Below are 27,537 nucleotides of genomic sequence, written 5' to 3' on the forward strand. Positions count from 1 at the left end.
ATTTATCCACATTGTGGTGCACTCAACCCAGGTGAGGTGAATGGGTACCTGGCAGGAATTTATTCCTTGAAATGCGTGTGCGCTGTAATCATAGTAATTACGGCAGCCAAGCTACAGCTGGGGTAATAATATCCCAGTTCTTTGGAAGCGCATAGAAAAATTATTCATAATTGTGATATGCGCTATACAAGAACTGTTTATTATTATTATTATTATTATTGCTGGAAACATTTGACCGTGACCCTCGTCAGCTTATACAATTAAAATCTATATAATTCTGAAGAAAAAAAAACACACTCAATTATAACAAATATTATTTTGAGCTACTAAAGAAAACAGACCAAGATCCCCTCCCCCATTTCCCTGAAGAACAGTTCATGATTGTTTTGCAGACATAAAATGTTTTTATAATGGGCAGAGATAGTACATGAAAAGACCTTTCGATATCTTTTTCCAAAGCTTCTGTCATGCTGAAGCAAATAACCATGTGATACATTATTTGTAATTTGGCATAATGATTATGTATATTGTATGCATCGTGAAATGAAAGAATGATTGAGATGTCTCATTTACTTCAGAGGAGCAGGTGGGTATGAAATCAAGCAGAAAATGTGTGCATATAGTCTCCCAAGATTAATATTTGTTTTTTGTTGACAAAATATGGTTCTAGGCATGTGCATGCTTTTTTGTTTGTCCTTCCCTGAATTGAAATTCCTACAAGTATTGCTTGCGAGATATCCAACAATATTGATCAGTCTAGATACAATAGCAGAATGAAATTTGTGGTAAAATGTGAATAATCAGGAAAGAAGTTCTGCTCTCTTCCACATCTAAGTGCAACTTAAGTGCTGCAATATTAATTCCAAGTTTTTAAAGATATGTTAATAAATAAGGTATGTTTATTGATTGTGATGTTCAGAACACAAGACGAAGTTTGCTGACGTTGGATTCTCTGCAATAAAAACATGGCATCAGTAGATTTTTTTTTGTTATTTCTTATCAATCACATAGACGTTTTCATTACGAATCACTTAACATTCTCGATCTTTTTTTTAATTCCTTTTGAACAGTAATGGCCAGCTAATTACATTCTTGTTTTCACATGTCACGTGATTCCTGTAGACCGTCCATCATTCCACAAACACATCCTTCATCTTCACCCATGATGCATTGCGATCCCCACAAGTTATTTCATACTTGACTGGTGATAGAATCAAATTCGGCTCAAAACCGCCACTTTTTTCAATCAAAGGCCCTCGAGGGATGGAGGCAGTTGAAGCGAAGCGAAAGGGTCATAAAGAGACTCACCCCATACACACCCACACCCTCACAAACGCTTTTAATCCTGAATACGAGCGCACACACATCCAAATTGTTTTATATTGACAAGATTCAGGTTTATGCTTGCTCTATTTCATGTCATAGATATAAATAGTAAACATTGCTTGAATTTGTGGCATTTCATTTGCATTGTATCAATCTAAAATAAATTTCTCGAAAAAATTGCTTATTTGACAATTTAGAATTATTTAGGCGCATGAATGTTGCTAAATGAACATTAACATGTCAAATTCATCGTCATCAACACAAATATTTTTTTAGACTCGTGATGTTTAAATTATACAAATTTAAGTACATTCTTCTGTAAGAAATGTATCGTTAATTTGTAAATTTCACTCAGTTAAAAGCTACATGACAAATTAAAGACGCATCAATGAAAATCGAAATGAAATGTTAGGAATGTTCAGTGAACATTAAAAACGAATGATCAGCATCATCGTTTAATTGAAGCGCTCTTACATTAATGCGTACGACTGATTTTGATTTGTCATATACCATTTCGAAGGTACTTTTAGAGGTCAATGATTATCACTCCCATTATGTTGCAAGTCAGTAGACTAGAAATTTTCCTGTATGGAATGAAGATAAAATTTGGAGAAAATTTATTTCATAAAACATTACTAGACCCCATCCACTAATGAATGTCTGCTCCGAATAAATAATGAAAAACAAAAGACCTTTAACCATCGCCATACATGAAAGTGCAAACTGAAGGGGATCGTTGTATTCTATTCTTCATATTCCTTTCTTTTATATGGCCAACGCTGGGTGCTGTTTCATAAAATTTTGATGATTTCACGTAATCCATGGTTCTTTTTAATTTATTTTAAGACATCCAAAAATTTTTGTTCATATCAATTTCTCTGTAGGCAATAAATCCATAACAGAAGTGATCGCAATTTCTTGATATCATCTATTTAGCTAAAGAATCTCGGGTTCTGAAACTGATCTACAAATCTAAACTTACCCAGCCAGTCCATCACGATTTTTTCCAGCTCGGTACACGCGGGACTAGATGCCTACAAGTACAGGGAAAGAAAACAGTGAAACTCAAAACTCATGTACTGCAAACAAAATTGAAGGCTAGTTGAACAAATAAAAGTAATAGCATTAGCTTTTATTTTGTGGTGTTTTTCGTTTGCATTGCCCGCTGTATGAACGTAACACATATTTTACCTTCAAAACTTGGCATGCTATCATACACAAAGATAATCTTTGATGATGACTCAACGCCTCCCATAAGTGTTCTCTATATTATAATTGCTATATTCGGAGTAACTCAAATTCTTCAAATACAATTTAGACGTTGATGGGATATCGAAGAAATGTGAAGAAAAATGCTTTTTAAATGTTTTTAAATGGACCTATTCAAGTTTTGGACGTGAATGAAACATTTGTATAGACCGGGACTTACGAATGGTCCCAATCATTACTGCATTCGGCATGTTCGGATTATTCAAAATTTGATTATGCAAGATATTCTAAAATTTCTATTTTGGCTGCATTCCTACTCATTCCATTTCCCAGTGTATTCAGGATAAAGATGTCTGATAAAAGTCAGTTGTATTTTTTTCGCGAAATGAAATGTACTTCCTCAAAATTTCTGTTGCAAAATAAGTTATTCATATCCGGAACTTTTAACCTTTAAAATACATTCAAAGGCTAAAGATTTAAGCTTAATATAGTAACTAAGAACTTGTGTTTAAGAATTCGATAGGAAAGGAGTTTATGAGTGAGTGACACGTATAATTATCAAGGGCACTATCACTGCTGCTAAATATCGCAACAGGCGACTTATTACACTACGATTCATTAGTTATTCATCAAGTTTATCCTATCAGTAAGTCCCATCCATCCATCTTGACGTCGGAAACTCATTGAACTGTAATTGGCATTGAAAACAAGGTGATAGACAACCCTGGCCCCACACAGATCATCTCAGTTTATAGTGAATCTAACAAGAGATCTGATCGTAAAACACCTGCATCTTTATTCTTAGAATTTATGATGGGGTGTCGTGGTGCCATCTTATTTTAGATTTAAGTAATATTGTATAATTAGGCCTACCTCGTAACGCGAAAATATGAGGGTAATGGTGTCCGAGTGTGATAATTTAATACACTTCTAATCATGATTTAGTTTTTGTATTGGTAAGATATGCCTCTTTGTAGGCTTTTGTTAAAATAATACCCCCGGGAATGATATTGGGAATGAAACGGTAGACAGGTTCAAAGTGTATGTGCATTAATGCTGTATACTACAGCCTTGAATCGAAAATTGCGTTGTAGGTAGAATGGGAGGGAATCTCAATTTCACGATTTTGGTAATTACTCTAATTTTATCTCACTATACATTTCATACACATATCGCCTAAAACAACTTATATTATTGATATACATACAGTATCATCTTACTTTATAAGCTGAACGTTATAAAACTATACTTGAATGAAATTCCATAAGTTAATGAATCTAGTCCAGTAAAAATAAGCCGTATAGCTCCAAGTGATGGGAGAAATGGAACTAGAAGTATGTATACTGTTAAATAAGACAGAGAATAGTTAAGTGACAAAGTGGTTTAAATAGTATTAGCAAAGATATCTTACCCATGTAAAGCCTAAGCAGCTGATACCATCAGCCAACATGTCTCCAAGCATTGACGGATATGATGTGAGTGCAGGGAAGTATGCATGCATATGAGGGCTCTGCCAATGAGTAATCTGTATGAAAATATCATTTGGGATGAAATCAAAAGAACTTAATATGCATTGACATGTGAAAAGAAATGATTGGGTTTGATATTCTACCAGAGGTTGAACTGTTTTCAATTAACTCTATTATGAACACACCTGTATTCAATCAGCGAAGGTATCATAATAATCATAACTATTTAAAATTTTGAATATGTACATCAATTGATATAGTGAGAGGCCTTCGAAATTATAGTTAGTTTGACTTATATGGCGCCGTTTACTATGACTCACAACACATTGTGAATGCCACCATTTATGTGCATTTCAGAATTTCTATTGAGTATGGAAGCTTTTGCAGAAAATTTGAAATTTATTTTGAAAATGAAACCATATGATTTCACATCCTCCGCACTGCAATAATAACCCATTATATTTCCTAACAATGTGTATCAATGTTTTTTTAACAAATCATCTTCACATTTCTTTTGCGTGTATGAATAAAGTGAAATAACTGAAGTTGTATAATAATTTATCTAGTGCAATAAACAACATCGCCATGATTAAGTACCGCAGACATGATAAAAATGGGGGTATTTTCGGAAATGGAGATCATAATGAACAAAATCAAGAGAGCGGAAATCTTTAAAGCATTATTTTTGGAGCCCATGGAAATCATAATTATTCTCATTTAGGAAACGTCGAGGGAGCATTTGAGTCTAATGAATAACCGTTTGCTGCTGAGAATAAACCTATTATAGCTTAAATAGAAATTTATATAGATATTATCATATGACGTCATCCCTGAATGTATTGACTGGATTCAAGAGGAATATATTCATGTTCCTCTCAAAATTGAAATATGATTTAGAGCGATGAAGCATCATGACGTTGAACTTTAAAACAGGATGAATACTTTTTGGAGATTCAATGTTGAGTATGAGAAAGGGAAAGTTATTTGAAGGAAAGCAGTATCAGATTTAGTTCCAATTTATAATGGCTGGGAAAATGCCAGACATTGATGGTTTACTATGACATCATTGAGGAGAGGGATATGATTGATTTCACAAATGCACAACTATACCAAGATGATAAGGTCACCATTTGCAGTTTTGCTGAGGAACACAATATTTGGAACTAACTCTCCAAAACTATTTTTAGGCTTCATAGAAAATGTGGTGAAAACTCAATGCGTTTTAAAACGCTATACGAAGCTTCTGAAATACGGGCGTGTACAAAATGTTTTTCTTACTTTAAGTTATATGCTATATCCACTTAATCAAAGAAAATCGCGCGTACTTTTAAAATTCTCGTTCACTTTGATATAATTCTATATTGCAGCGAGACACATTCCACGATATACAATGTATGTTGTGTAAAAAAAAATGACGTCATATCGTATTCCAATTTTCCTTAGATACGGAAGTATAGAGACTCCATAATCCCAGTGAATAGGGTATTTCACTTAAATGAAATTTGATGACATCGAGAGAAGTCATCTTGCTCCCGAAAGCGTGCAATATGAGGAGGGTAATTGGCAGGAGCACTCAGCAATAGCTTGTCATTTAAGGCGATGGCTTCACCATTTCCTTTCCAATGACAACTGAAAGAAATATTGCAATGTTCCGTCTTTCTTCTTTTTACCTTTCAAATCAATATGCACACTTACATCATTTTTGTTTGTAATTTCGTAATCAACGTTAGCCTTTTTCATGAGTTTCATTAGTAGTTCAAATGTACTGACTTTTTATTGGATTATAACAGAAAATATCTACAAAACATTACCGAACTTTAATGACGTTACGTAGATAACAAACAGATATCATGACTGAATAATGATTTAAACGCCACGTCTTTAGTTATCATTAGTCCAAATATGTTTTCTCTTAATACAGCGTTCTTCATTGCTACTACGGAAGTATTTACAATTTAGCAAAACTTGCAAAAGATCAATTTAAGGATGATAAATAAAGTTCAATTCGATACCTCAGTATTCCTTCCAATCTTTAAATTAAATGTTATAAACACATCTCGTCAACAAAATCAGGCTTAACCGGTAATGGACTTACCCCTGGCATGATGGCCCTTTCAATATCAGCCATGATATCTTCCCACTTATCCCCATGTATAGGGGCATGGTCTGGTATGAGGTGTTTAAGATATCCAGGTTGGACGTCTGGTAATGTTCGGCGGGAACGAATTGTTGATAAGTAATCAGCCACATAATCCACCATCTCTTTTCCTTAAAACAATGATAGGAATGGTTTATCAAACATTTCGATATCAATTTACAAGAATATTTTAACATTTGATATTTTACCAAATCTTCTTAAACCAACCCTTTCCATTATAGATATTGGAACTGTTTGGATATTAGTAATTTTGAAATACTGCAAATTTATAATTTGTACGTAATTTCTTTCAAAAATCCAAATAACTTTATCATGTTAAGCAGAGCCCGCTGGGAGAACAATTTTTGGAACTGAAGTGGCTACCCTGGGTAAAATATTACGTTATTATTATCATTAATATTATTATTGCTCTTGTTTCTATTATAATTATTATATATCTAAATTAAGGATTTTTCATATTATTATATATATATATATATATATATATATATATATTCACTTTAGATATTTGCAGTATGTAATCGTACTAGCGAAATCATTGGTTTATTAATTTCAGATTATCTTCTTCAACCCAAAATTAAACTTGCAAAACATTGTATTTGCTATCAATGTCTTTATATTTCGGCAAATTTTAAGTTTCCCCTTTAATAATTTTTCAGATTATTTTTTGTTTAGCATAACAGTTTATTTCAACGAGCTTACCATGACTGGTATTACGTAATAAGCTTTTAATACTCCGACCATCCTGGTCATAGCTTTGTCGCCTTGAAATATTAATGGTTCGTCACCCAACATTGCTTTCCATCTTTATAAAAATGCACATAATTAGGCAAAGATGAGTAAATACTGCAGGCGTCTGCAAGAACACAATATGGTGCCATAATTTCCATTTTATTTCTCTATGGATTATCTAAATGAAGGCGTCGGACTGTTTTATGTTCGAACATCGGGTGATGTGATGATAAAAATTACATGAAAACATTAATCATTGCAAAGATGGGCTGTCAATCCAGTTCATCCATTTACCTACCATTGACCTACGCCTATTTAGGTGGTCTTTAAAACGCTCAGTCCTTTCTTACAGCTATAGTCTAAATAGTTATGCCCTTGAAAAGGGGTTTCTTGATTATAAAATAAAATAATAAAAAAACCCATATTACACCTATTCGTCTTTTCAAATCACTTGTTCCCTCATTTTAATTTTAATTTGAATTGTTATCACAGATCTTGTGTATATGTCTAATGTTCACATTTGAACGATAACCTAAAAAGCTATAAATTTTCAAGAAGGAAAATATATCGAATATAGTTTTTAAAAAAACCTATTAAAGATACATCTTATATAAATATATGTTTACTATTTTACAAATGGTATCACGCAAATCTTATCACAAATATGTTCGTTTTTATCTATTAATTTGAACCATAGTGGTTTTGCCATGAATAATTTTTTAAATTATGTATAAATCATGCTTTCTAAATCTAACTATTGAAATAATTTAGTACTGAGCAAAAGTAAATTCATGATTAAATTAAATTGTGTTATAAATCTGAACTCCATACATTATGAGGAAATCCTCTTTGCAAAATTCAAACGGGTATTCATGTTTTGAAAGCTTGTAATGTATGTCAAATTCATGTAAAATTGAACTCAGGATTTGTATGACAGCGCTCTGATGTGATAAGGGTTAGGCGACAGATACCAATGAATTCCCATTCATCATTATCCTGAAGTGTTACACTTATTTCATAATCGAAACATCCTCTCTACGACACTTTCAATATTATCATAATGAGATAATTACCTGCCCTCTAATACTTTCAAACTATCGGGTAGCTCAGAAAGCTTTTATAATTGCCCTTGAACGTAACCCATCACGTTTTGCATAAGAACACACACTCTGCAAAGAGCACAATAATGTCAGGTAACTGTAACCTTATGATGAACGGTAAATTATCTGTAATGATGTTACTGATTACTTATATTTTCTTGTTTGTAAAATATTGGTTTACAAACGAATTTTTCTTTCTTTCAGATTAATTAGGGCCTAGGGCCGATAATTCATTTTATTTTATATTTTTTTCAAAAAAAAATTTCAAAAAGTTTTATACGCGTTCTTTCTCATTAAAGTTAAAGTCGTACATACTGAATCTTTATAATGATGTAGACTTGCATCTTTTTGACAGAAGAAATCCTGTATTGAACCATTGTCATCAGATGATATTTCTATTTGAAATCGAATCCAAATTCTATTTTTCATGTAAATACATATCACGTATCGGCTATTTAAAGATAAATTGCACATCTAACTTGACTTTGAGTTGGTTTTAGTAATAAAAGAAGGAAAAGGAATAAATGTAATCAATGAAGGGTGGCAAAAACCCTTTCATGAATTTCTGAAATGTGGATCTTAAGTTACCTGTTAGAGATTGTGTCCCTGCATGCGAACGGCTCCATAAAAATATCATGGAATGGTCAGTAATTATGTAATATTTAATTGTACTAGAAACTTGCGAATCTGTTTACCTGTTCATCAATAATCAGACCCATAATTCTATTACAATGTATTCCATCATCGTACAGTCGAAAATTCATATCTATAATACTGTATACATTGATTTAATTATATAATATAGGAGCCTTTCGCATGTAATTTCACCAAATTAACAACTGTGAAATTGATAACCCTGTTATTCTGTGATGGATTTGGTCAACTTGACGTCAGGTATGTGGGGCTTCTTTTCGAGCATTTTCGGTCTGGTATTACTCTCGGCTACCATAGACTTAATCTTCACTAATTCACCTAAATTGGTGGAAATGGCATCAAATCCCTTCCATGAAAAATTATGCCTAAGATTTATTTCGGTGTTGCACCACTCGCACAACACACCGATCAAGTACCATCTCATCCCGATGAGCAATGAACAATTAATTGGAAGTTGCAATTTTTAGAATATGCATGTGTGGCCAATTTATAGTAATTTGTATTTGTAATTAAGATGGCTCATTACTCCAACTTATTGCTTTCACAATAACGAATCGGGGATATACACTGGTTGTAACATGCGGCAATCAGATCGAAATGTAAATTATTTTCCACATATTGAAATAACTTGTTGTCGAACATCCTCTAAAAATTGAAAATAGATTCACGAAGGCATACTCTGTGAGTGTGTATATGTGTGTGTCAGAGAGAGGGGGTGTGCTGGAGGTATACTCTGTGAGGGAGTGTGTGGGTGTCTGTGTGAGGGTGTGTGTGTGAAAAGGGGGTGTGTTCAATGCAGTCAGTCAAGGTGAATTTAAACCATCAGTGGTGTATAAGTTCTAATTTCATGCCTTGCAAATTTGATTTAATTCATGACCAGATGTGGCGTGTTCTTGCATGCTCATGGGAGCCTTTTCACCGTCGTAATTTCCCGAAAATTTTTCAAGAAGCGGGGCTGTATTAGACACATTCCATTTAGTTTAACAGATCATTACAGGCTGTAATTGAATTATAATGACTAATGCATGTATTTTGTTCTCATAGCATAATGAAGATTTTCTATAATAAATTACCGTTCGATTTAAATATTGACAATAAATATATGATATGTGGTTAGAATATATACAGTGTAGCTTCTGATAGCAGAGATGCCGTAAAACGATATGGAAGTACCATTACTTCAATGCATGAATCTAAGATTAAAACTGCTTTAATTTTATTATATTTTCGATCATGTTCGAAAATGATAATAAAAACAACGTAGGATCATAATTATGATTAACTTTCCTCCATTAGGCATACATAATGTATAAGATAAGATAAATCATTATAGCGGATGAATTTCTTTCATTTGAGTATTCTCCACTAAAAAAGCCATACCTGATTGACATGAAGGTTTTGAATAAAATATAAACTTGATGAATGGGTCATCTTAAATTTTTTTGAAGCTCGGTTAAAGCAAGGAGATATCACCTCTTTGGATGCAACAATGACTTACTAGTGCCATTGTGTTTGTTTTAAGATATTAGATTTCACAGTAAGGTCCCACGAGGGCTTTAACAAGATATAAGAAATCAAAGCCACGTAATTAGAAAATATATTAGACGTGGCTATAAATCAGACTACTATCAGCTCAATTTCAATCCCTCATCGGTGACATGAATACTCTTACTTTTAGGGTTTTTTGTCGTTGATTTAACACTTAATAGTATCAAAATCATCAAATGAGTTAGTGTATTTGGAATGAAAAATCATATAAAATAATGTTAATGCTTAAGAAAAGACAGATCATCCGCAATCGCTGTCACAAATAGGAGTCAGGGGTAATAACTCCAACTGAAGGATGAAGGGGTGAAAGTAATGCCACTCGAGCATGACTTCAATCTCTGACACATATAACATTTCCTCTCAAGTGACGGTGTAATAGGTTTAATCATTGCGAAAGCTCCCATCTCAGAAACATAACTAATTATATATTACATAATGGCAGATGTGAACACAGAACATAATGGCAAATCCCAAATTACCTATCGCCACTAAATTATACCCGGTCAGGGTGTGGTAATAGTAATAGAGGAGGCAAGACCCGATATGTTTTGATGGTTTCTTGTCAATAAGGTGCCAATATGGCCTCTGAAATATGCGAATTGTCCATGAAAATCCGATTGCACACACACACACTGACTTTAAAATGCCCGCAGTTGTGACCCAAGGGTGAAATAAAGTCTGAAAACACTTTGTTTTTACAAAGTAATTATTTCCTTGATATTCAAAGTGGCTGCCATAGAACCATAAATATTAGGCATACTCTATTGTGTACAATATGAACGGACGAAAAATAATTTTCACAATAGAAATGATAGAGAGCACTAAACATGCTAAAGTGCATCTAATCGTGTTACACAAGTTAAGTAGGCCTACTGTCTGGAAACATAATTGCTAAAGAAATATGTGATAAATGGCTGTCATATACGTCCCTAACTATAGTACAAACAATTTGAGCGGGGACAAATAATTTGTAATTGTATCCCATGATCTGTTATTATGTTCAACATCTAACTGAATTTGCGGTAATTTCGAGCATTTTACAAAAAGGGTCTGTGAATAATGGTTCTTCACTTCTTAACATTCGCCAAAGTAATCAGTATAAAACCGTCCTCGTGTTGAGTTTCATTATAAATCTTTCTTTTTACAGTCGATGATAAAGTACGATCGCCTTCAAATCCCAAGAGGAAGAAACTTGAGACATTAATTGGGTTATTGTTGCGGCAAATCATGACTCTAATTTGATTATCTCTGTCCATCTGATCTGTATGAAATGGACAAATTCGTCTCTATGGTTCTACCAACCTCCCATTCCTTAAAACTTTACGCCGACAGGGTATAGGAGCCAGAGTTTAGGATTGACGACATTTCTGTGTTGATTGATTAAACTGCCAAATGTTACAAAATGGCAATGTATAAAAGGCAAACCGTTCAATTTACGATTTAATCACAATCCGAGTTGTGCGAAAACCTTCCAATATCGTATAAGGTTAATATTAAAAAATAAAAAAAAATAAAAATCTTTACATCCTAATAGTCACTAATGATTTGCCCAATTACGATTGGCAACATTTTTTTTAAAGAAATTCTAGATTCTTTGAAGGGTGATACTTAGCAAAGAAGATACAACAGACAGCTCGCGATAGAGCTAATGGCAAGTATATTCCCATTTCACTTCAGTTTTGAAGGTGTCATGGCCGAGTGGTCCAAGGCGCCTGAATACAAAAATTAAAGTCTGGGGTTTGTATCACATTATCTATATACCCCGAGCAATGTATTTAAGCTTCAAGGCTTTATTTATAGAACGACAGATGAATTGAAAGTCTGTATGCCTATGTGCACGTGTTTAAAAGAAATAAACTCTGTAACCACTTTTTCGTAAAAATTCTGAAGTTCAATGTTTTTTATAAACAGTAAGAATCTCTTTACATTGAGTGTACACTATTACACTAATTTTTTTATTTAAATATAATCATAGGATGATGGTAAAAGTGGGCGTCACATGATAATTTTAAACACCGGGAAAATGCAATCAGATTTTTTTTTTTATAATTTTCAAACAAATTTATTTTAATTCCGATAATTCAATGCCTTTTCCTTATGATGAAATCTTTCTCGTTAAAAGAATTCGATTATTTTATCAAAGAAAATTGTATTGGAGAATCGCTAGAAGAAAAGGTTATAAACATGCTAATGTATATTAGTATATGTTTATTATTACTATTATGAGCGAATAATAATAATAATAATAGCAATAGTAGTAATTGTTATTAGAATTATTTCAGTTATTATCATCATCATTATGATTATCATTATTATTATTATTATCATTATTTCATTAACTTTTCATTTACCTAGGGTAGCCACTTAAGTTATTATCATTATTATTAAGTTAGGAAAATGCTCTACCAGCGGACCCTGCACAAAACAGTATGCTATTATTAGTTTTCTCCAATCTAAATGCTGAGCGCCTAGCAAGAATGCAGGAGATCCCATTTTATAATGTTCAATTTAATGAAGAATATTATTTTATGACCCTATTTTGTATACATGTAGATCTTAAAAATATCCTCTTACAAGTACATGTAGTTTGATAGCATTTAATGTGGTAGGTGTTCACGCTTGAAAATCACGAGGTGTCATTTGATGTGTCGTAATATTCGATTCGTGTCAAATTAACCCAGATATCAATAAATTCGTAATCCTACACGAATTGAAGTATAAATCAATTTCAGAATAACTTTTCGATAATTAACATGATAAATATTTAGCATGAAACATTAATCTCATAGAAGGAAATAGTTAGGGAGCTCGGCGACTTAAATGCGACATTATTATTTTATTTTATTCTATTTTTTTTGGGGGGGTCAACTGAATAACAGGGTTCATATAGATTGCTTTCTCCCTTGTTCTAACCCTGCTAAACAAGTTAAATATCTCTTATAGTTTGTCACAAAAATAATAATGATTTTTTTGTGGGGAGGGAGAGGATAGTATACACACACACACACACATATATATATATATATGTTTGTGTGTGTGTGTGTGTGTGTGTGTGTGTGTGTGTGTGTGTGTGTGTGTGTGTGTGAAGCTTTACATGTACAACAGCTTTGGCAACTCTTTTATTTAAATATTGTAAAGAAATGGATGTAGAGAACAATGGTAGGCGTAGATATAATATAAGCTATGAGAGAGATAAAGAGAAAACAGAAAAATATTAAGTAACATTTTCATTTTTTAATCGGAAACGCTGCCAATTGATTATTTCATAGACAAGTAATTGACGGACGGCACTGACAAAATTGTGTTTGCAATGTCAATAGGCGAAAGATACAATTACTTGCTGATGTTCATACAATAGTCCAGGATAGGCCCCATAGAAACTTGACTAAACCTTGTTTTTTTATATATACAATATTTTTTGATGGTTTCTTGTCAATTCGAGGGTGCTGATTACGAATCTGGATGATGCCACTCGTGTAACCTTGAGCATTTTCCACAAATTGGCAAAATCCAATATGGCCGCCAAAATATGCAAATTACCCATGAAAATCCTAAAATTGTCCGCACATTGGCTATGGAATGCATGAAAGCGTGTGGCAGGAGTAAAATACACTCTGAAAAAAATAATTGTTGACAAAATATTTATTTTCCTGATATTCAAAATGGCCGCCATAGTCCATATTGTATACTCTATTATGTACAATATATATAAATACAAAAATTTCACAAAAATGAGCACTAAACCGCAAAAGATTGCGATGTATGAACGAATTGATATATGCAAATCATCATTACTAACGAGATATATCATTTATTAAGTCATAAATGGGAACATTTCTGTATTTTGATATCTAAAATGGCAGCCACTTGCCCAAACAGTATTGCGTACAATGGCAATCGGGGCCGAAAAAATTCACAAGAGTGATCACAGAAATGCATATTATCAAGATTAAACGAGTGGAATATTGACTAAAAACATAATTGTTAACGAAATATATTATTAATATGTCATGTATGTGATTAATGTTGTATTTTGATATTCAAAATGGCTGCCAAAGGCCCTAAAAGTATTATCCACAATGAGAAAGTGGGGCAAAGAAATCACAAGAGTAATCACTACAATGCATATATATGTGATAGATTAATGAGATACTGTTTAAAAACATATTTTCTAACGAAATATATCATTCAGGTTTAAAGTGTGTGTTAAATACTGTAGTTTTACTTTCAAAATGGCCGCCAGAGACATTAACAGTATTATGCACAATGCAAAGTGGGAAACCAATATTCACAGGAGTGAGCACCATAAATGCAGGAATTAGTGATCTATGAGTAAAATATTGTCTGAAAGCATAATTTATATTAAGCAGTTAAGAAATATCATTTATTCTGCCAGTTAGGTGATAAATACTGTTTTTGGAAAGTCAAAATGGCCGCTACAGGCACTTACGATATTATGCACAATGTGAATGGGAACAAATTATTTCAGCAGAATTTGGCTTTGCTTGGCCAGATGGTGCCAGGTAAAAATGGCAGAGGTAATAATGGCAGAGGTAAAAATGGCAGAAGTAAAAATGGCAGAGGTAATAATGGCAGAGGTAAAAATGGCAGAGGTAAAAATGGCAGAGGTAATAATGGCAGAGGTAAAAATGGCAGAGGTAAAAATGGCAGAGGTAATAATGGCAGAGGTAAAAATGGCAGAGGTAAGAACAGCAGATATAAAAAGAGCAGAGGCATAAATGACAAGAGGTAAAAATGGAACACGTGACAATAGCAGAGGTAAAAGTGGCCGAGGTACACTATTAGAAAAAACAGTAGATTCTACAGAAGAAAAATAAAAAACAAGTTTTACAGATAAAAGAATAATTTTGAAGATTATAATAACAGGAGGGTTTTCCACAATTTTTCTTCAATTTTACAGAACAGACATGTTTTTAAAAAGGGGAAAACAGTTTTATTACAATAAATTTGTAAGGGTACATGCACATAATATAAATTTTCTGTAAGTTTACACAAATGCATGCATGTAGGATTACACAGTGCAGTAAGATTACAGGTGTTCTCCAGACCCTGTTGCAGGATTTTTTTTTTTTTTTAAGTATAAATTTTCTAACAGTGTAAAAAATGGCGAAGTTGAAAATGGCAAAGGTAAAAATAGCATAAGCAAAAATGAAAGACATATGGGGTGCTGGTTTGTTAAAAAGCCGAGAAGTAAAAAGTTTTCACTCTAAAATCAAAAGGGATTTGGTTAAGGGGGAAAATGACTTAAAAAATTATTTCAGCTAAGTGAAGTTCTTTTGACTCAGAAAAAGAATTACAACAAAAATAATAACAATCAGATAATAAATGTTTTTTTAGCATACCAAGCTAGTTACCAATAAGGTGCTGCTTATGGTGTACAAAATACCCAACAGCACTTCCGCTTCCAAGGGTTATGACCATCAAGCCGTCTATATCATATTGGATGCAATGGTAAAGAAGGTTCAGGGTCTTCTTTTATGAAAAGAATCTGAACCAGACGGTACCCCTCGATCGACCCCAAATTGGTTTACTAGTCAAGATTATTATTGATTTTCATAATCAGTTACATATTCAGTGCCAAGCCTGGGAACGCATGCTTATTGTCATTCAAATATTTAAAAATAGTACAGACGACAATACAAATAACGACATAATATTCAACCACAATCATTCGTGACAATTTCAAGGTCTAAGCTTTCCCGCTATGTTCTTTTCCCACCCCTAACCCTTTCTGTCTCTCCACCTCTCTTATGTCTACTCTTCCTCCTTTTTGTAACGGTAAACCTGGCAAAACTTTAGACATAAAAAAAACAGCTAGACAAAAAGTAATGTTATACAATGATGAATGAGAATAGTGCAGTTTCATTTTGCTCCTGATGAATTGAATGAAAAAATATTTGTCGTTTGATTTCTTTTTAAAAAGCCTTCACGGTACACTTCCAACGAATTCGTAAATAGCATTGTTAGGCCGATAAAGACATAATGATATGATGAAATGCCTAACCGTGACATGCACTTCTAATTCAATCTATGTACATGCGGGGGCTTTTTGACAATTCATTGCATCGGGGTTTGAGGCTGGCCATATTTTACCTAGAGCTGTCATTTTTACCTCTCCCATTATGACCTCTGCCATTTTACCTCTGCCATTATTACCTCTGCAATTTTTACCTCTGCCATTTTTACCTCTGCCATTATTACCTCTGCCATTTTTACCTCTGCCATTATCACCTCTGCCATTTTTACACCGAGCGGGCCAGATGGTGATGTATGAGTAAAATATCGTCTGAAAACATGATTTATAACAAAATATATCATATCTTATGTAATTTACGTGATAAATACTGTATTTAAACATTCAAAATGGCGACCAGTGGCATAAAGAGTATTATTTATTTATTTATTTATTTTGTTTTATTTATCTTATACTGCAGGGTAGGCCTGTTCAGTTCTTAAAACTGCTTTATAAAGGCGCCCTGCAGTTTAAAATACATGTCAAGATAACTATGAAATATATCATAAAAAAACAATCTACGTCAAAAATACAAAATACAAACTAATTAACATCAGAAACAATTAACATCAAAAAAATTTAGAGTGGGAAGTGACAATTTAAACATACAAGTACATAGCATTGTAAATCAATGGAATATTATTTGGCTCTTCATCAATTCGTATGAAAGGCTTTGCATATTTTTTTTTAAATTAACAAGGAGGTACAGGCTTGTAAATTTGAAGGAAGTGCATTAAATAATTTGGGTCCGAAATATGCAAAAGATTTTCTTTTATATTCAGTTCTAGCTTTGGGAAGCTGAAGGGGGCATCGCAAAGAAAACCGTGTCCTGTATTTCACGGGCCGTTTACATACTAAAGGTTTTAAATAATTTGGAACTAAATTGTTCATTATTTTATATACAAAAACACACTGATATTTCATACGCTGATCTACTGATTGCCACTTCAGTGACTGCAACAAAGAAATTTGTGATGTATTATAATTTTTTTTCAAAAGCATCCTGCCATATTTATTTTGAAGTTTTTGTATCTTATCTAAATGTATTTTTGCACTGCTTCCCCAAGATGTACTACAGTCATCAATGTAAGGTAAAATCATAGAAAAGTACAGCTTCTTCATGATATCAAAGGACAGTAAATGCTTAATCCGCCTTATACAACCTATTGCTCGAGATATTTTACAAACGATATTAGTAATATGTTCACACCAAGTCAAGCCCGGATCGAGCATGACACCTAAGTATTTAATCTTTTTTACATTTTCTAATTGTATGTTCCTGAAATTCACTGGCATATGAGCAACTTTTTCTTTTGACCAAATACCATGGCTTTTGTTTTTTGCGGGTGTAAATGCACATTATTTAAGTCTAACCATTTACATATTGAATCAAAATCATCTTGCAAATACTTTTGTACCTCCTTAATTGATTCACCGTGATTAAAAATGGCGGTATCATCAGCATAGACATTTTAGAATGTACATGCAATTTCAAATTACACATGTCATTAATAAAAATACAAAAATCAATGGACCCAATATAGATCCTTGTGGAACACCTGATTTTATCTTTAGAATTCACTGCGACAATCGTTAATCATTACAAATTGCCTTCTGTCTGTTAAATACGATTCCATCCAGTTGTATTCATCGCCAGTAATACCATAGTACTTAAGTTTTGCAAGTATAAAATTGTGAGGAATAACATCAAAAGCTTTGCGTAGGTCCAAGAAAATACCACCAGTAACATGTTTCGGTCCATCTTATCATACAAAAAGTCTGTAATCTCAGTTAGACAAGTGGCAGTGGAATAAGACGGTCTGAAGCCAGACTGACAATTTGCAAGTAGATCATTTACATTTAAGTACTTATACAATTGATCATGTACTGCTCTCTCTAGTATTTTGGACAGGACTGGAAGCACAGAAATTGGTCTACAATTGTCAATATCAAAAGATCCTCCCTTATGTACAGGAGCAATTCTTGCTCTCTTAAAATCTTCTGGAATAACACTAGTTTGTAAAGTTGCATTAAATAAATGGGTTAAAGGTCCAGCTATACTCTCAGCTGCCAGCTTAAGAAACTTAGGGTAAATGCCATCTAATCCGATCGCTTTTGAACAATCCATATGTAATAGCTCTTTCAAAACATACTCCTTTTTGATGGCACAAAAATTTAAATTCACAATCTGGAATAAAAAGAGTTTGTAAATTGTTTAATAAATCTTTCGATAAATTATTCGAAGGGGCTTGCAACCTTGAGCCGACTTCATTAAAGGCTTTGTTTAGAACGTGAGCTATTTCATTGTTAGGTATTTGATCATCATCAATTGTTATCTTAACATCATGACTCGTGGTTTTACTTTTCTTGGGTAGAAGCTTCGATAAAATGTTCCAGTTCATTTTTATTTTTTGTCATTTTCGCAGTCCTTAAATTTGTCCTGATAATACTTCTTTTTCAAATTTTTAATCAAGTTTTTAGCTCTGTTACGGGAAGACTGAAATTTATTCCACCAATGAATTAATCTTGTTTTTCTAAATTGCTTTCGACAATAATCCCTTTCGCGTGCTATCACCAAATAATCATCATTTATCCATTTATTATGTACAAGGGCAATGGCCGGGGCAAAAAAAGTGACAAGAGTGAGCACTAAAATGCATATAATTAAGATAAAATAGTGGAATAGTGACTAAAAACATCAATGTCAATATGCCGTTTATGTGATAAATGCGGTATTTTGACATTCAAAATGGTCGCCATAATCCCTATATTTATTATGTACAATGCGAATGGAGAAACTAATTTTCACAAGAGTGAGATTCATAAAATGCATATGACTGTGATATACGAGTAGAAATATTGTCTTAAACATGATTTCTAACTTGATAAATCACATATTGGTTGTGGAGGTAATAAATGCTGTACTTTGAAATCCAAAATGGCTGCCATAGGTCCTAAAAGTATTATGTACATTGTAACATTGGACATATATAATTTTGACATAATTTGGCTTTGTTTGACTCTAAATATTGCCTATAATTGTGAATTCTGATGCAAGGGTGAAATGTTGTCTAAAACCATGGTTTCTAACAAGATATATCATAATGTAGTGTATTTGATTAAGGTGATAAACACTGCATTTTTAAATTGAAAATGGCCACCATAGGCCCTTACCGTATAATATACAATTTGAGTGTAGACAAATAATGTTCACAAAAAGGGCATATGGCAGCCATTTTGAATGTTGAAATACAGTATTTATCACCTAAATTACATAAGAGATGATATATTTTGTTATAAATCGTGTTTACAGACGATATTTCACTTATACATCACCATTTGGCCAAGCAAAGCCAAATTCTGTTGAAATAATTTGTACCCATTCACATTGTGCATAATATCATAAGGGCCTGTATCGGTCATTTCGACTTTCCAATAACAGTATTAATCACCTAACTGGCAGAATAAATGATATCTCTTAATATAAATTATGCTTTCGGGCAATAATTCTACTCATAGATCACTAATACTTGCATTTATGCAGGTGCTCATATTGGTTTCCCACCTTGCATTGTGCATAATACTGTTAATGTCTATGGCGGCCATTTTGAAAGTAAAACTACAGTATTTAACACAAACTTTTAACCTGAATGATATATTTCGTTAGAAAAAATGTTTTTAAACCGTATCCCATTAGTTTATCACATATATATGCATTTTAGTGATCACTCTTGTGATTTCTTTGCCCCTCTTTCTCATTGTGTGCATAATATTTTTAGGGCCTTTGGCAGCCATTTTGAAAATCAAAATACAACATTCATCACAATACATGGCATATTAATGATATATTTCGTTAACAGTTATGTTTTAGTCAGTATTCCACTCGTGTAATCTTAATAATATGCATTTTAGTGATCACTCTTGTGAATTTTGGGCCCCCATTGCCATTGTACGCAATACTGTTTGGGCCAGTGGCGGCCATTTTAGATATCAAAATACAGAAATCTTCCCATTTATGATATAATGAATGATATATCTCGTTAGTAATAATGATTTGCATATATCACTTCGTTCATACATCGCGACTTTTTGCAGTTTCGTGCTCACTTTTGCGAAAGCTAGTTTTCCCTCTTTATATTGTGCTTAATAGAGTATTCAATGGACTTTGGCGGCCATTTTGAATATGAGGAAAATAAATATTTTGTCAAAAATTAATTTTTCAGAGAGTATCTTACTCCTGCCACACAATTTCATGCATTTCGTAGCAAATGTGCGGAAAATTTTAGGATTTTTATGGGTAATTTGCATATTTTGGCGGCCATATTGGATTTTGCCAATTTGTGGAAAATGCTCAAGGTTACACGAGTGGCATCATTCAGATTCGTAATCAGCAACCTCGAATTGACAAGAAACCATTAAAAAATATTGTATATATAAAAAAACAAGGTTACACCTCTTCTATCCTGGACTACAACTTTCAATGTGTCGTCGAAACCATGACATCTTCGGTAAGAAATAAAATTTCCATTATCATTCGGTTTTGATATTCCAATAGTTGGGATGGAAAACTTCCATTTATCAATCGATGAAAGCAAAAGAATTTAATGATGGACATTTTCATCTTAAGCAAGAATGTTGGAAAGGTACTTTCAACATACGCTATTGCATTCAGATAATCATTAATCCAGGTTAAGTTTGAAAAAGTAAGTAATCGTGTTTATTCGATGAAACGCCACAATTTGACGAGAAAATCTTGAAACATGATGCTGTGTCGTTTCCATTAATACCGAATATTTTTTCATTTCTATAATTCAGCGTAAAACAAGTAAAGTAAAAAAGAAATATAAAACGTTTACTTTTCATTTTTTTAAATCTTATTTTCCAATTGTGGTTATTGTCTATGGGCGATTCCAAGCAAAAGTGAACATACACTCTAAAAAATGAAGTGCTAATTCAGCTCTTAAAGAACGTGTATAGTGACTGCACTTCGGAGTGCTGATTTGTCTAGTTCAAATTTGAACAAGAAAAATCAGCACTCCGAAGTGCAGTCACTATACACATTCTTTAAGAGCTGAATTAGCACTTCATTTTTTAGAGTGTATAAAAAAAATCATTTCGGTTCTATTTTTAATCTGGATTAGTGTTTTATATTAAAACTCACATGGAAGTTCATGAATGCAAAGGGGGTCATATTAGCCTCATTTTTTTTCATACGCATCTCCAAGTACATTGAAATAGGAGAATCCAAACAATACAAAAATTATATACATGGGACTACATACACTTTTTCTTTACTTAATTGCAATTTAACAGAAGCTTTTTGTTTTTATTGGATAATATGAAGGTCATCATTTTATATCATACTTATTAAAGGAAAAATTTCAAAAATAAGTTGCGGGAAAGGTTTAAAAATGTCATGGTGCAGGACAAAGAGTAATGCGACTGACCAGAGATTTTTCTATCCACAAGAGAAACTCAAAGTTGCTTTCCAAATTTAAATGTCTTTATTTGACACTTTTATGCAAGAGATGTTTTGCAGGTATTAAAAAAAATTAAAACGTAATCAGTCACGTTTTTTCCATGTCCTTATACAGTGCGTATCAAAAAAAAAGTTTACACAAAAAATCCTGTAAAATTATTCATTTGTAATATCCTGAAGATTTTTCCATATTTTAGCATTGGTACAAGTCCATTTAAGCAGATGACGATATAACTGTCGAAAAATATTTCCGCTTGAGTGAGCACCACTTACTTTTGAAAAGTTAGTGAAAAATGATTTGCGCAGAACTTCGAAATAGTTATGCGAATAAAAGTAGACCTTAATCATGAAAAACACGTTGAATTTAGCTAATAAAATTGATTTGAAGATATCTTTTACTTTTTTAACTTGTTTCATTGCCCAAAACACTTCGAAGAGTGCATTGCACCCCACCCCCCCCCTCCCCCTCACACCAAGACCATCGTGATGGTATTTGCTTTGCACTGAGCTGTGATCCACATGAAATGGCTTAGGCTTTATTTTCATTTTGTTTATAACTGTCAAGCCTGGGAAAAGTCTGGAGAAGCAAGTATTAAATGAAAAATAAAATGTAAACCCACATTAATTGATAAAAACTTAGTGAAACAAATGCTGGAGATGTCTGATTTAAACTTTTGGTCAGATTCAGTTATGTCCTCAGATCCAGCTGGCACAAAAAGGGTAAAGGTTGTGCTTAATAAGTGTTGAAATTTCAATTTTGGTGGCAAAATTGTTCTAAAATGCTTTAATGTATACGTTTTATTTTAATTGACTAAAAGTGGAAGGGAAATGTATGAGAAATGTTTCGCAGGATAAGTTTGATTTCACCCTTTCCCCTCGACACAGCGTGAAAACGGGCATTTCTGCGCAAACAGATTTCTGCGAGCTTTACAAAAATGGACAGTACTCACTCAAGTGTAACATTCTGTCAAAACTTTCACTTTCATTTGATAGATGAGACCCAAACCCAGGAATATGTGTTTAAAAATTACCTACATGTTGTATATTTTTTTAATTCCCAGGGCTTTTTCAAAGTGTAAACTTTTTTTTGATACGCACTGTATAATGTTACTATCACAAGAAGAACATTAATTTACCTGCAATTGCAAGGGGAATGCATTTTTTCCCTGATTTTTTTTAATGACCGAATGTATGGATGCTGAAGATTGTGCGAATCATTTTTCTGACCTTTTTTGTATTTGAAATTGAAGAAATACTTAGATGAATTGTTTTACTGTTTTCTGAGCTGACTGATCCCGCTGCTCTTTTAAAAAACACTCTTGTAGACTTTGTCAATGAAAACAATTGTGACAAAAGCTTTTCTGAAGTGTAAAACTGAGTCGCCTCAGTTAACGATTTTTCAAAAACGTGCAAAATTGTAATCTTACATTAATTAATTCATTCGGCCATGAACAACAAGAGTAAAAAAATCAATGAATATCTGGGAATTCTCTTTTCATCGTCAGGTATAATTAGAAGCGTTGGTGGTCAACTCTCTTAATCTGGATTATCTTTGAATACGCATGGCAGGAAAAGGCAAACGAGCTAGTTGCTATTGCTATTTATCGAGATTAATTTCACTTAGCAATGTATTTGATTCGTCGCGTGATCCATCCACAGATTATAAAATTGTAAGATGTATTTATGATTCATTGTCCTTTCATTTAAAATCATTGTCAAAAGTTTGACCTTTCTACTTTATGATCAGGCCTGTACCTATGTTGAATTTCTTTACTTCCAGGGTTGGATCCAACTATCTTCAATAGGATGTGACGGCGAAATATTTGTATCCACATACAGATTAATAATGCGAGCGCGAAGAGCGAGTAGAAATTTAGAAAAGACTGACCTGAAAAGTGACAGATTTGCAGTGGCTCATGAGGAGGATATATATCTAATTAACAAAATAGGCCTAATGCGAGCGAGAACCACGGGCTGGATATTGTCGATAGTTTGAAAACTTGACATTCTAACATCATGTGAGCGCGAAATGCGAACAGAAGTATTTTTATATTCCGATCTGAAGAAAGAAAAGATTTAGGAGGTTTGTAATAAAGAACGAGATATGAATCAGGTAAACTACTATTCCAGACGCAAAGCGTGTGTGATTTTTTTAAGGTAGATTCTTTAAAATTCTACTCAACTTTTATTATCATGAAAATGATAATGATAAATAAAAGATGCGAGCGAGAGGCGTGAGCTGATTTTTCTTAGATCTGAAAACTGTATATTTTAACAACGTTCTCAAATAAAGAAAGAAGTACTTATTTCAATATTAAAAAATCAATGCGAGTGTGAAGGTCGAGTTATTTTTTTTTTAAATACATATAGACCCAAAAGGAATATTGATATTACAATAAATGATGACAGCGCGAAGTGCGAACTGATTTTAGTCGCAATTAAGACCTACAAACGGGTCATCATGGACAAGAAGATTGTCTATGCGATATTTATTCACTTCATAACTTCCTTACACAGTGCTTGAAATTGACCTTAAATTGATTCTTTTTCAGATCGGAGCTCAATTTCTTCAGCTCGCGCTTCGCGCTCGCATTATTGATTTTCATAATAATAAAAGAAATGTATTTAGAATGCCCAGATTCTAGGTCTAAATCTAAAACACATAGTGCAGTGGCGTAACAGGCGGGGGCAAGCTGTCGGATTTCACCGGGAAAATAAAAAACGGGACAGGGAGAAAGAAAGAAAGAAAGAAAGAAAGAAGGAAAGAAAGAAAGAAAAAAAATACATTGCAATAAGCTTCGCGTTGAAGCACTGGCATACAAGGGGGAGGGGTGATTCCAAGACCAAGGGGAAATAAAAGAAAATAAACGAGGCAACCATATGAAATAAATGGAAAATAATGAAATATTACATGTTATTTGCTAAGATGTAAAAAGCTATCACGTAATTAGAATTTCATTTCGAAAGGCCACTTTTTTTCTGGCTCGCTTCGCTCGCAGGTGACTTTTTACAAATTTCCCCACAATTCCGATGGTTTGTCCGCTTAAAATATTTGGATTATCAAGCAACTGCGTTGAATTAGTGTGTTGTGTGAAAGCTATTACGGCCTATATACAAGCGATTCGATTAAAAAATAGCGGCCATCTGTAAGGTTTAAAATGGCTTTAATATCATAGAGAATACCATACGCGTGACAGTGTCCTGTGGAAGGGTTTGGACCATGGCCCCTAAAAGCAAAGGAATAGTATACGATTTTTTTCTTTCGGAAATCGGAATAGTACGTCAAAGTCTATTCAAATTTAGTTAGATTCTCATGAAAAGATGCATTTTTCTCGCTCGCTTCGCTTATATCAAAAGAAACCAAAATGCAGTGAGAAAATCCATCTTATCAGAAAGAATAAAATGAGGGGAGCGATCTAAAACTTGTGATATCAAAATCGGTAATAGAATAAGCGAGTTACGGGAGTTTGAAAACTCATGTTGCACTTTTTATGGGGATCCTCAAATTGGCAAACGTGTTTCAAAATGGCTGATTTTGTGGACAACTCTCCATTTTTTTTACACAAATTTTCCCAATCATCTTCTAAATTGCTTCTTGCCTCCTTCTGAGCACATGGGAAAATATAATTCACACCACATATGTCAATGTCAGGCGGAGATAAGGTGAAATGTGTAAAATACAGGGGAAATCTGGAAATTTATGAACAAAACAAATGGAGAGTTGTTCACTAAAAAAAGCCATTTTGAAGCATTTTTGTCAATTTGAGGATCATACAGAAAGTTAAACAAGACTTTTTAAACGTCCATAACTTGCTTATTTTGAAACCGATTTTGATCAAACATGTTTTAATTCATTTTACTCTTTCCAATAAAATTGCTTTTCTTCTTGGGTTTGGTTTCCTATAAGGAAAATTTTGCCACATGCGCCATACTGTGCAACCTATATATTTATTTTTAAGGCGAAGTATGGAGCTTCACCCTAATGCTCGTGCCCAGTCATAATAATAATGTTCACAGTGCCGTACAGGCCAAGAAAGAAATAGAAATTTTAGCCTCATCACCGCTCATCACGCTATTTCATGTTAAAACCATCAAATGGCAGGGAAATTTTTGGCTCTTGCCCCCCCCCCCACCGACCATTTCGATCAGTCCAGAACGCGTTTTAAAAATTTCTCCCTGCGATCGGCGCTCGCAGTAATTATTTAGTTACATATGCATCTTTTTCAGGATCACTAACATTGCTTAGAATGTTTAATTTTAAGGACAAAAATGTATTAATGTTGTTTTGTAATAATAAAGCTAAGAAGTGATTGTTAGGGTTATCCCTTCAGAAAACTAAGAAAATCTACTTTAAACGGCCGATCGGGAAAGATAATTTTTTTATGCCCCCCCCCCCTATTTGCGAAAGCTGGATTCGCCCGGGTAAGAGTCCTCAGTTTGTACAATCTATCCCATTCATCTGTAGCAGAACACGCCCTTAATACAGGACGCAATAATGGATAAAATGACAGCCGAATAATTGACTTTGAAAGTGCATGTAACTTTTGAAAAAGAAAGGTGAAAGAATCACTTTGGATTAAATTGATTAACCCAGTACTTAATAGAGACTCTGTTGCAATGATTAAGAGACACATAGCTATGCAGACAACAGGCAGTATTGTGTGTGACTGATCACTTTGCACGAGTTAGTCCACAGGATTGGAAAAAAAAAGATCGCCATAAATATTGTTCAGGTTAGTAAAAGTTTTAACATTAAATATATATGTATTCATTTCCAACAAATTAAAGTTTTCTGGATCATCAGTTTTATATGATTAAATTCTTTTTATAATGTAGTTTAATCAAACATGTTTTTACCTTTGATTGTTCTAAAATGCAAGAAATTCATATTTGAGGGATCCGGTCCGATCGTGATAACTCGAATAATTTCCTAGACGATCGTGCTTTCTTATTTTCTGCCCGACCAATCTATGAAAACCCTGGATAAAGACTTCTATCATTGAACCGCTGTGATCATGCAAATTAAAACGGAATCAGCTGTATCTATTTGATAATAATAGTAATAATAATAATAATCTACTGATGAAGGAAATAATAAATTTGAAAATGCATTATTGGTAATTGATGTTAACTTACCTCTTCTGCGGTATTCCTCAACATCCATTGTTGAGATAAATATGCACTGTGAATTACATGAGAATACTCTGCTATCACTGTCGCCTCATCTACTCTTGTGAAGAGTCCTCTTTAAAAAAAGTAAACTGTCAACAAACTTATCTGTTCTTTTGATTTCGGTTTGATTTGTCGAATCAGAGCAGTGTTCGTTTTTCAATTTCACATATGTAATGTTCAAATAGGATAGTCTAAACCTTGTAGATTACTGTACAGTGCTTCTCCCGTTCATCGTTGCAGTTCCTGTTTGCTCCGAGCAATCTGACAGGCTTTCAATTATCGTAATGGCTCGAGAAACAAAATATACAATTATTGAAGATGCTTCAATGCACGTCTCTTTCTTTGAATAGTAAAGAAAGAAGATGCAAGGAGATGGTGGTCGACCATGTAATCAAATTTGATATGGAATGTTAGAATCGGTGCAAAGATTTAGCGTTTCTAAATGGAAGACATAGATGCAATTTTCAATCACTTGATTTCTATGCTACAACCGGCGTCGATGTCTGCCATAGATTTGCTCTGACGTTGAACTACTCGTATTTTTTTTCTAGTTCACCTTGCTCTATTAGTTGTAAATGTAGCAGAATAGTTGGCTCCATTCACTAGGGGAAAGATTTATACTGGAGGTTTTATAGCTCCGAGTACGGGAGTGTACG

At 33.4% G+C, this 27,537-nt stretch overlaps 1 protein-coding gene across 1 annotated transcript; it reads right to left on the minus strand.

Moving 5' to 3' along the window:
* Positions 1 to 249: 249 nt before the first annotated feature.
* On the minus strand, positions 250 to 27,537 carry LOC121410336 (histidine decarboxylase-like). The gene is made up of 4 exons (XM_041602350.1): positions 26,846 to 27,537; positions 6,100 to 6,272; positions 3,947 to 4,060; positions 250 to 2,360 (listed from the first exon to the last, which is right to left on the minus strand). The coding sequence occupies exons 1-4, from the start codon at positions 26,871 to 26,873 to the stop codon at positions 2,259 to 2,261; spliced, it is 417 nt and encodes a 138-aa protein (XP_041458284.1). The 5' UTR covers positions 26,874 to 27,537; the 3' UTR covers positions 250 to 2,258.

The sequence above is a fragment of the Lytechinus variegatus genome, chromosome 3 (assembly GCF_018143015.1).
Source record: "Lytechinus variegatus isolate NC3 chromosome 3, Lvar_3.0, whole genome shotgun sequence".
In the NCBI taxonomy this organism is placed as follows: Eukaryota; Metazoa; Echinodermata; class Echinoidea; order Temnopleuroida; family Toxopneustidae; genus Lytechinus; species Lytechinus variegatus.

Excerpts from the sequence above, each read along its gene's own strand:
- LOC121410336 (XM_041602350.1), bottom strand. The coding sequence starts at position 26,873 with ATGGATGTTGAGGAATACCGCAGAAGAG. Across the intron at positions 6,273-26,845 it reads TGAGGAATACCGCAGAAGAG|GAAAAGAGATGGTGGATTAT; the intron begins GTAAGTTAACAT and ends CATTGTTTTAAG. Across the intron at positions 4,061-6,099 it reads AAAGGGCCATCATGCCAGGG|ATTACTCATTGGCAGAGCCC; the intron begins GTAAGTCCATTA and ends ATTTTCATACAG.